Source organism: Nicotiana tabacum, chromosome 12 (genome assembly GCF_000715075.1).
Source record: "Nicotiana tabacum cultivar K326 chromosome 12, ASM71507v2, whole genome shotgun sequence".
Classification (NCBI taxonomy): Eukaryota; Viridiplantae; Streptophyta; class Magnoliopsida; order Solanales; family Solanaceae; genus Nicotiana; species Nicotiana tabacum.
Window position 1 is genome coordinate 13,022,796 of NC_134091.1, and position 10,960 is coordinate 13,033,755.

Below are 10,960 nucleotides of genomic sequence, written 5' to 3' on the forward strand. Positions count from 1 at the left end.
GTTAGCTCCGTTGGGTGATTTTGGACTTAGGAGCGTGTCCGGAATATGGATTTGAGGTCTGTAGCTGATTTAGGATTGAATTGGTGAAAGTCGAATTTTTGGAGATTTTGACCGATAGTGGACTTTTTGATATCGGAGTTGGATTCCGATTCCGGAAGATGGAGTAGGTCCGTAATGTCAATTATGACTTGTGTGCACAATTTGAGGTCAATCTGGCATGATTTGATAGGTTTCACACCGGTTTGTCGAAATTTAAAGTTTAAAGTTCATTAAGTTTGAATCGGAGGGTGATTCGTGTTTTTAGCATTGTTTGATGTGATTTGAGGGCTCGACCAAGTTCGTATGGTGTTTTAGGACTTGCTGGTATGTTTGGTTGAGATCCCGGGGGCTCGGGTGAGTTTCGAATGGTTAACCGATTGAATTCAGACTTAGAAGAAAAATCTAAAAGTTCTGCCATCTGTTCTAATTGCACATGCGCAAGGTTGCCCCCAGGTGCGAGCAATATGGCGCAGAAGCGGAGTTGGGTGGATTGGTCAGGGGTTGCAGGTGCATGGAAAAGGCCACATCTGCGATGCCCGTAGATGCGTAAGGCTGACCACAGGTGCGGAGTGAGACCGCAGAAGCGGATAGGATTCCGCAGGCGCGCAGGTGCGGCCCCTTCATCGCAGGTGCGGAGGTAGAGGGGGATAAGTGGTTTGCACAGAAGCGCTCATTTTTTCACACAAGCGCACGCGCATGTACGAGCCCAGGCTCCGTAGGTACGAAAATGCCTGGGTAGTGTTTAAAACCGAAGAGCTTTGTGATTTTTATCATTTTGTACTCTGCAAACTCGGTTTAGGGCGAGTTTTGAGAGCATTTTCGAGAGATATCTTTAGGTAAGTCCCTTGTGCTTATTTTTGATCAATAATCTTGCTTCCCCATTTATTTTTTCACTTAGTTATTATGGATTTAAGGTGGAATTTGGGAGTTGAGACTAGGGATTTAGAGAGTTTGATTTGAGGATTTGAAGGACCATTTGGTGTCGGATTTTAGTAAATTATATATGGTTAGACTTGTGAGTGAATGAGTGTTCATATTTTGTGACTTTTACCCGATTCCGAGACATGGGCTCGGGTTGACCTTTTAGGGCGAATATCAGAATTTTTGTTAAAGTATTGATTTTATTAATTAGATGAGTCTTTTATAGTTGTATTTATGATATCAAATTGTGTTTGGTTAGATTTGGGCCATTCGGAGTCGGATAATCGAGGAAAGGGCATTCTTACGGATTGATTGAGCTTGGTTCGAGGTAAGTGGATTGCCTAACCTTGTGTGGGGGAAATCCCCTTAGGATTTGGTACTGTTATGATATGTGAGTGCCGTGTACGTGAGGTGATGAGTACGTAAACGGGCTATTTGCTGTAAAACACGATTTATTTTACTGAGTAGTAATCTTTCCTTTAAATTGATTTATACCATTTAAATGAGTATTAGCATGTTTGTTTCATTCTTAATTGAGCTATTCCAATATGTGTAGCTATCCTGTTTAATCTAATATTGCATGTCTACGTGCTTTGATTTCTTATTTGAACTCTGTGAAGCATGCCTAGTTGATTTCCTGCTTTTCTTTGTTCTTTATCAGTATCTGTAGAAGTCTTGTTGTTAACTATTGTATTACTGGTTTGAGTTGTGTATTTACTTTTGAGACTACGAGGAGGTTCCTCGGGAGTTCTCCCTGCATTTTGAGACTACGAGGCGGTTCCTCGGGAGTTCTCCCTGCATATTTACTTTTGAGACTATGAGGCGGTTCCTCGGGAGTTCTCCCTGAATATTTACTTTTGAGACTATGAGGAGGTTCCTCGGGGGTTCTCCCTGCATATTTACTTTTGAGACTACGAGGCGGTTCCTCGGGAGTTCTCCCTGCACATTTACTTTTGAAACTACGAGGCGGTTCCTCGGAAGTTCTCCCTGCATATTTACTTTTAAAAAGAGGAGGGAGTCCTATATTTTTTAGCCTAAAGGATCACCCCGTGCAACATAAATAATACTTCGCAACTCTCTCAAGTTAGAGGTTGCTCGTATTATTCAGCAGGCTCCTGCTACCCGATTACTACATTGAAGTTGTTTACTTAAAGGCGTTCTAATTCAATTCTAAGTCGTACCCTATGCGTGCACTACCCGTCCCATGCCTATGGTCCAGGAGGCTTTGGATCTACTATCAGGTGGTTCTAGACTTTACTTAGGTTGCTCAAAATAATAAAACTAGGCGACTTTCATAATAGATAGGACTGCATACAATAGCAATAAAAGGCTCAAGTTAACCTCCACACATAAGCACGAAAGCACGCAAATAGATTTCTGGTTAGGCAGTAGACAAAATTAAGACGCATTAGAATCCTTAAGTCCTGTAGGCATGATTTCTATATAATTCCAGTATTATACAGGCGGTGTTGTAATTTCTAGACTAACGTATAGGTAAATTAGAGCGTTACAATTCCTATAAATATGATTTCTAATTGTTTACGTAATAAGGTAATGCAAAACAATCTCGGAACTCTGAATTGCCAGCACTGATTTTATAGGTATGCATCTTAGGCAGGTGACAATACCCTACAGACATGATCTCTAATAGTCGCATAATTAGGCAGTAAGGTCGTTCGAAAACACAGTATTAGTAGCATCAATAAACACCCTATAGTCAGGATTTCTAACAATTGACTATTAGACTTGATTTTATAATACTTTATCCCTATAGGCATTCTATCTAAGTGAGGAAGTACAAAAGCATCATGAAACAGTTGATTAATTATTAAACCTTATAGCCAGGGTATCTAGGTTAGCAAAGGTATGGCATTATTGTATCCTATAGGCACATTATCTAGGATCGTTGAATAGAAGACATGGAAATAGGTGTAGCATATTTTAACAAGTTAAGTGTGTGTGTGATTCCTATCAGTGTGCCACACAAGCTAACAAAACAAACAAGGCATGCTGGACATAATAGCAAATAGAACATAATAGACCTTATAGGCATGTTTTCAACCCATTCATGTAAGTATTGGAATACCCCAACCCCTATTCATTAATGCCCCCAATTATTTGTTTACAAATTATTACAGGTCCAACTTAGAATAATAAAATAAATACAAACTTAATAGGGCTATTATAGGCCCTAATATAACAATTACAGGTCCAACACAAGTACAAAGTAACCTAGCAGTGCCCTTCTGGGCCTTCACCAACCATACTCTTGCATATCAAACATGCCCAATACCCAGGCTAGCAAGCTTATTTGACCAATGCTCAGATCCAATAACACACACAAACCAATAAGCCAGGCCCCAAACATGAAAATAATTGTCTTGCTTACCCATTAACAAATAACAAGAACATGGGGGTCATAAAACATGTCATTCAAATGGCTTAGAGCCCAGGCAAAGACACATGGATTTCTATTATTACAATCATCAGCAGAAAGATTTTTTAAGTATCACTTTAGGGTGATATCTAACAGGTGAGAGGACGCACATGTACAAAGACCTTACAATGAGCACATAAGTGAGGCTTTCAAACTAACAAATAAGTTCAAAGCATAGAATTCTTAAGATGCACCAGATTAGTTATGGGAAACATGAATCCAAAAAGCAAGAAACTCAGCATAAGAGTTAAGGACATGGATTAGTTCTAAGAAGATTAACAAATGATAATGACATGCCCGATAGACTCCCTTTGGGGTATATACCACAATAGTTTTCTCAAGAAAAATATAAGGATTTAAGGCAGGGCATAACTAAGAGTTGCAGACCAATTCAGGGCAAGTAGAAATGCTACTAAGGAAACCTATTACAGAAGCTTAGAGTCAACAGTATCATAAATTTAATACCACAACTAGTCGGTGAACAAGTACTTAATATAAATTGATATCAAAGATTCCCTAGGCATTAAACCTGAGCAATCCTAGCATTAGTAGGCATAAGTCTACAGAACATAATGGTAGTAAAGCAAACAACTATAATGAGGATTGGGGTTCACAAATGGTAGAGTAACATACTTGTTTGAAGAGTTCAGAGTTCATACAGACATGACCAAGTAGCAAGTTATGCCTGAATGGCTTAGCATAAAGAAATACAGTCGAGCAAATTCTGGGCATGAATAAGTATCCCAAGAGTTTTAATACAATAACTCAGAGCAGTGCATGAACATGGGCAAGCAACATACATAGGAAACTCATGTGTGCATAAACATAGTAGACTAAGTAGGTTCAAGATGGTCAAAATATACATAGTGGGCAGGCATCCGAGTACAGGATTTAGGCAAGTTTAGATGCTAGAGAACACATGACTACAAACTAACTTCAAGGCAGATAGGATTGCAAATAAAGGTAACAACATATTGTAATCATATAGGTTCAGAAAATTCGAACAAACATGGTATTCGGGTCATGACCACAACTAAGCATAGAATTGCAAGAGTCAAGGTACTCACCAGTTGCAAATTAAACGAGCAAGGAAATTAAGCTCCGGCAGCAAATCAACTAGTAATAAACAACAAGACTCCTAGAATCTCAGTGCGTCAGAGTTCCCAAGGGTTTCAAATGAACCCCGGGCAGTGCTCATACTAAGAAGGAGCAACAATTGAATTTTGGTGGCCTTGGCTTTCAGTCGGCCAAGGTCTCAAATTTCGGAATAGTAGAATGAATGTAGAGTGAGAGAATAACAGTGATTAAGGTCCGTTTAGGGGAATTAGGGAAGGGTTTATATAGTGTTAAATTTGAATGAACAAACAAGGAAAACAATCGATTAAACATAAATAAGGAAAGAAAATATCGCATGCAATCAGTAACAGAGCCGGCAAAGGAAGTAATTGAATTTCAAACCCTAGTTAGGGTTGAACAATTGAAAATCGACCCGTGGATGTGGGGAATCAATCTCTTTTTCGTGTATATGGACGAGATATCGTCCAAATCTTAAAGATCAAAGCTGAACAGGTCCGATCTGGAATGATGATACTTGCCAAAATTAGGGCGAGTACTAAGTAGCATCAAGAGCGTGTGAGTAGTAGCAGGATAGTGTAAATAAGGTAAACAGATCGTAGGATTCCATAGTATAACCGGATTCAGAGAGATTTTTAGGGGGTAAGACAACTAGGGTTCGTAGAAGATGAGAGCGTGTGAGGGCGGCTGGGAAAAGAAAATGGTCTCTAGAGTTTGGGGTGGGAATATAAGGAGAGTGAGGGTTTTATTTCGGGCCGTTGATCATTTGAGATCAACGGTCAAGATTAAAAAGGAAGGTTAGGCGAGTTGAATAAACGAATCCCGACCGGATTGGAATAAAGAGGTCGTTTGGTTTGGGCCAGGGCAGATTGAGCTAAGGTTTGGGGTGTTTGGGCCATTAATTTGGTCTGAAAATTGGTTTGGGATTGGGTTAGATTTTAAATACGAGGAACTAAGAAAACATAATTATAAAAAATGACTAGTAAATTATTATTCACGAAGTAAAATGCTTGAAAATAACAACTCAATCTTATAAAAATATAAGAAATACTATTTTAGTATAAAATAATATAATAAATACAATTATGTACAAAATATAGGTTATTATTGCAAAATTATGTAAAATCGCTTTAAAATACAAATATAATTATATAAAAATAAGTAAAATATTATGAAACATATATGTGGATACAAATAATAAATTTTGATGATTAATGCATCAAACAATAATTTAAAAGAGTAATTAATAAATATTTTGATGATTAAGTCATCACAAAATAATTTAAAGGGGTAATTAATAAATATTTGAACAATTTAAATGCAAGAAAATTAATTTCAAAGCCTTAAAAATTATGAAAAATTACATAGAATACTTTTATAACCCTTGTAAATTAAATAATGATGCAAGATGATATTTTGAAAGTATATATATTATTTAAAAAATATGAAGGCAAAATTAGATATCAACAAGGACATGTACTCATAATAACAGTTTCTAATAAAACAATGTTACAACAATATTAGAGTTACCTCGTCTTAGTTGACGACCTCCATCGAAGTACTCAAGATCATTATGTTAATTGCTCTCTAACGTTGGCATACCAATAGCTGCTGCTTTTTCGTCTTCTTCAGGTCAAACTGATTTAGAAACTAATTTTATATATCAATAATATTATCAGCTGAGAAACGGTACATGTATGGGAATGTCAAGAGACTAATTTGAAAAATGTATATAATAAATTCTCTAAAAATCTCTTTACTGGCCAATTTTTTTTTTTTTTGTATTTCTTAATGGTATTTGCATTTACATCTTTGTACCAAAAAGGTTTTTGAAATAATGTTTGGGTAAAGCGCAAAACAATCATTTAACTTTTGATGTCTATTTTAATCTTTCAACCCGGCATTTTGGACTTCATACTTATAATATAGTATGATCTTATGACAAGTTGCAAATATTATACGATTGAAAGCTGGCCAATGAACAAATAGTTGGGGGGGGGGGGGGTTGGAGTTTGTTTGAGCTATTTGGATGATTTTTAGACGTTTGTAATAACTGACAGTATTTTCTTCTTTCTCCTTATTATGTATATATTCTCTCCTTTCTCTCATGATGTATATATTCTCTCTTTTCCTCTCTCATTATGTATATTCGTTATGCTTTCAGTAGTTCTGCCTTGTAGCTTCTTTATTTTGTTTTCTTATTAGTTAATGTTTAATTTAGTAATTTTTTTTTGAGTTAGTAGCTTCTTTTTATGTTTTAATTACTAAATTCGGTTAAGCTATAATTGTGTACGTCTTCTTCAAACCTTCAATACATTGAATTTAAATTTAAACATTCAACAAAGTATACGACTTCAAAAATGACGACCTTAGACGAGATTGGGATTACAAAGGAATAAACTTCGCATCCAATATGGTAGGCCTGCAAAATATTTGTCGTAACGAGCACAAAATAAATAAAAAATATATAAACATGTGTTTTTTTCCTTTTTCAGTTTTAACTTTAAATACTCTTTATCTTTCAATATCAGCCAAATATATATTGTCCCGAGGGCACCCTATTTGATCTCCCTCCTTCTTTTTAGTGGTTGTGAAAACAAAGATGACGGTGAATTTACATGGTATTTGTGAGTAGGCTTATAGTGTTCTACAATAGTGCTTTGATGTGGCGCTCCTTTCTTTGCTATTGCTTAGGGTTTCTTCTTAATTGCAAAATGAGTTTTTAGATTCATTGTTATTTTGAGAAATTGATGATTAATGAGGTTTATTTTTTATGATATTTGGAGGTTATGTTTCAAATTTGAGATTATTTGGAGTAGATTTAGGTGTTGAATCGTGTATTGGATTGTTGAAATTCGAAGAATAAATTTCTGTTTCTGGCCAACTTGCACTTCATACCTATTTGACATTAAGTGCATGAAAATATTGGCCGCACTTCAAATTTATTTGGCCATAAGTACATCTTAAATGTAATTTTTTACTTCACACCTTTTTAGACTTAAGTGTATGAAAACATTTATTGCACTTCAGACCTATTTGGCATTAAGTGCATCTTAAGTGTAATTTTTTTACTTCAGACCTATTTGGCCCAGAGGCGGATCCAGGATTTAGATTCTATGGATTCAACTTTTAAGATTTTTAGCATTGAACCCATTGTATTTTTATAATTATGGATTCAGACCTACCATTTGTTGCAATGTTAATAAATTTTTACACATATATTTGTGCCCCGCATCAAAAGTGCTGAGTTCAGTTGAACCCGGCGGATAAACTCTACATCCGCCCCTGATTTGGCCTTAAGTGCAAGAAAATATTTGTTGAACTTCAGGCTTATTTGGCATTAAGTACATCTTAAATGTAATTTTTGCGCTTTAAACTTAATGGGCCTAGTGCATTGCACTTCAGACTTTTTTTTTCTTCAACTTCAGACCCGATAAGTCTGAAGTTGATCCTAAACTGGGTAGATTTATAAATTTTTGTGCAAAGTGGGTATAAGTTCAATGGTAACCCCAAAGCTGGGTATATATGCAAATGCCCCTACTAAATGTATAACACTTTCATTTTCCGTCACAAATTTTTATTATTTAACTACATATAAAAATTTATGTCACTATATATATATTAGTTTAAAATTATTATATATTTTACTTGCAACCCTTAAAATCAAAAAGTCAGATGCGAGCACAGGGGCATAGGCAGCTTATCTCAAGCGGTATCACGTGACACCACTTTATCAGAAAAAAATCGTGACTATGTATGTGTAGATCATAAAAAAATAAAACTATTTGGTATAAATATAAAAAAATGATACCGTTTGTCGTTAAAGTGATTTATTTATTTGCATGTTCTTTAAATATTGATACCACTTACAAAAATTCATGCGTACGCTACTGATTGAGCAGTCTGCTTATGTTATTCCCCGCTACCTTCAAATCCTAAGTCCGCCCCTGCGTTTAAACCGGAATAATGACCATAGGTTTCTAGAAATTATGTGTGGCCGAGCTGGCGTTACTAAGTCTTGTTAATGCATGGAAGCTTCCTCTCTCAAATATATGGTCAAACTAGTTTTAATTCTTTCTTCCATGATATGTATACGTTGTCAAACTTGCTTCAATTCCATAGATTCTCCTTCATATATTCTTCATTGCCACGCCGCCTATGGCGAAGTGGAAGTCAACTGAATAGCATTGGTAGACGTACCAAACCCCTAAAGATGGATTCACATTGGTAAAGCATTGATCAACTTGAGATAATTAAGTTTATTAATTTCGTGTTTTAATTATTCGGCCGGACTGTAATAATATTCTCTCGAATCTATTAATTTTCGCTGTAAATGACTTGCCTTGAACTGGAAACAAAAAGGAGGTTTTATTAGTCGTGGTAATCTATAATGCCAAAGCTCTTTGCGGCTTTGCCCACTCCACAGAAGGAAACTTGAAAAAAATTAATTCTCCCAAATTTACATTTCATGGGCTAAACCCTTCAATCAATTTAAAATGTGTTTGGTACGACAGAAATTACTTTTATGATTTGGAATATATGGTTGATAAGTGGAAAATATTTTCTGAAAAATCATAGTACTGTAGTATCTTTAAAATTAGTAATACTATATAGTTTGCAAATAGAATTGTGTTTTGATGAAATTTTTGAATATTAAAGATTGATATTAATATTTAATTGTTTGTTAGAATAATTCATAATATGAAACTAAAAGTTAAAGAGAGTATTTGCGAGGAATTTGACTCAATTCTGTACATGAGTGTTGAAAGCCATTTTGCTCTTTTTGATGAAAAATAATTTCATTAATATTTCCTCGATAACCAAACATCAACGAATAATTTCGCCATGCAAAATATTTTTTTGAAAAATGAAAATTTGGTTCAAAAATAAAATATGAAGAGAAGACGAGAAAGAAATGGATAAATCACAATCTTTTAGTTACCCAGCTAGAGCATAAAAGAGGATACAGAAGAATTAAATTAAACAAAAGAATTTACATAACAAATATCAAAAGAAGCACATTGAAGTGAGCTGCATTCATGTCCTTACATTTCCTTCTTCCTCGTCACAGCCAGAGGCGGACAAAGAGCTCACCAAATACCGTTAACTTTGACAAAAATTCTGAATATATGTGTATTTATGTGGAAAACAATCATATATTTTATTTGGACTCCTTAAGATCAAAAGTTAGATGAAAGTACCGGTTGAACCGTCCGCTAGTGTGCCCGCCACCTTTAAATCTTGGGTCCGCAACTGCTCACCACTGACTTATTGCTTGTTTGTGAAGTTACGAAATCTCCAACTTCAGAAATCGACGAAGCAGCAACATGAAAGTAATTTTCTCTAATCAAATAATACGTCTTTACATAAGATCTCAAGAATATCAAAAGCACAAAGCTATTTAGTACAGAGTTAAAAAACCAAGCTCCCATTCCATTGCATCCGCCTTTATAAAAATGCAACAGAAGCACTCCAATATGACAAGCCAAATTACAGACCAAGAAAATTAAATGACAATTCATCACAAACGGAACACGGGCCCTCCGAAACCCGATCTCAGTCCAAAAACGGTACCCGTAAACCAAAGTAAAAACCAAAGTCATTAGTAAAATTGCTATGACTTGAAATGATTGTGAAAATTCAAGCCAAAGAAATGACATGCAAATAAGAATAGAGTGGTTAAATAGTTGGAAAAAGGAGAGCGTACGACGTCGTAAGATGGTTAAAAACGTGCGAAAAATGTGAAGGAAGCGAGAGAGGTAAAAAACGTATGACCAGAAGAACACGCGCCCTGAAGGGCGCGTACCTATAGGGAAACAAAGAAGCCATTGAAACGGGGTTTTAGAACGCTGCCATATCCACCGCGTGTCACGAATTTCCGCGGCGGCGGAGGAGAGGATTCCGAGGAAGATGGTGGCGGAGATGAGGGACATGGCGAGGCTGTGAAGGGCGGGGATGGGTCCTAGTGGAATGGGGCGGCGCCGCCCTATGAGGAGGAGAAGAAGGTGGAGCGTGGCGGAGGTGATTATATAAGTGGATATAGAGATTATGAGAAATGACCAAGTTGACCCCCACATTATTGGACTCCATTGAAATGCTACAATTGATTTTTGTTCCGATAACCAGTAGTTGATTCGTTTTATTGTTGCTGCTGCTAAACTAAGGTTCATTTTTGAACTGCAAATTTTGATTTAATAGGAGATGACAATCTTAGAAATTTTGGTTCATTATAACCTGTGGGCTAGCTCATTAATCTATTAAATAAGTTACTACTAAATGGATTAAAAGCGTGGAATTTTCAAACAGAATTTATCATTTAGACTATGGTTTATCTAGAAGTCTTTTCTATTTTGGCTGTTGAGGCGTTTGACTTTTACGTTCCTCGAAGAAAATAATTTTTGCAAGGTAAACTCTTGTTTTTTGAATTTAAGTTATATATACATATAAGTTACTCATTTATGTTAGTTATTAATTAGTACTTATTATAAA

General features: G+C 35.8%; 1 protein-coding gene across 1 annotated transcript; it reads right to left on the bottom strand.

Annotated features, from left to right (window-relative positions):
- Positions 1–8,284: 8,284 nt before the first annotated feature.
- LOC107778850 (fatty acid elongase 3-like) lies at positions 8,285–10,708 on the bottom strand. Its single transcript, XM_016599175.2, has one exon. The coding sequence runs from the start codon at positions 10,639–10,641 to the stop codon at positions 9,706–9,708; it is 936 nt and encodes a 311-aa protein (XP_016454661.1). The 5' UTR covers positions 10,642–10,708; the 3' UTR covers positions 8,285–9,705.
- Between the last annotated feature and the right edge of the window lie 252 nt (positions 10,709–10,960).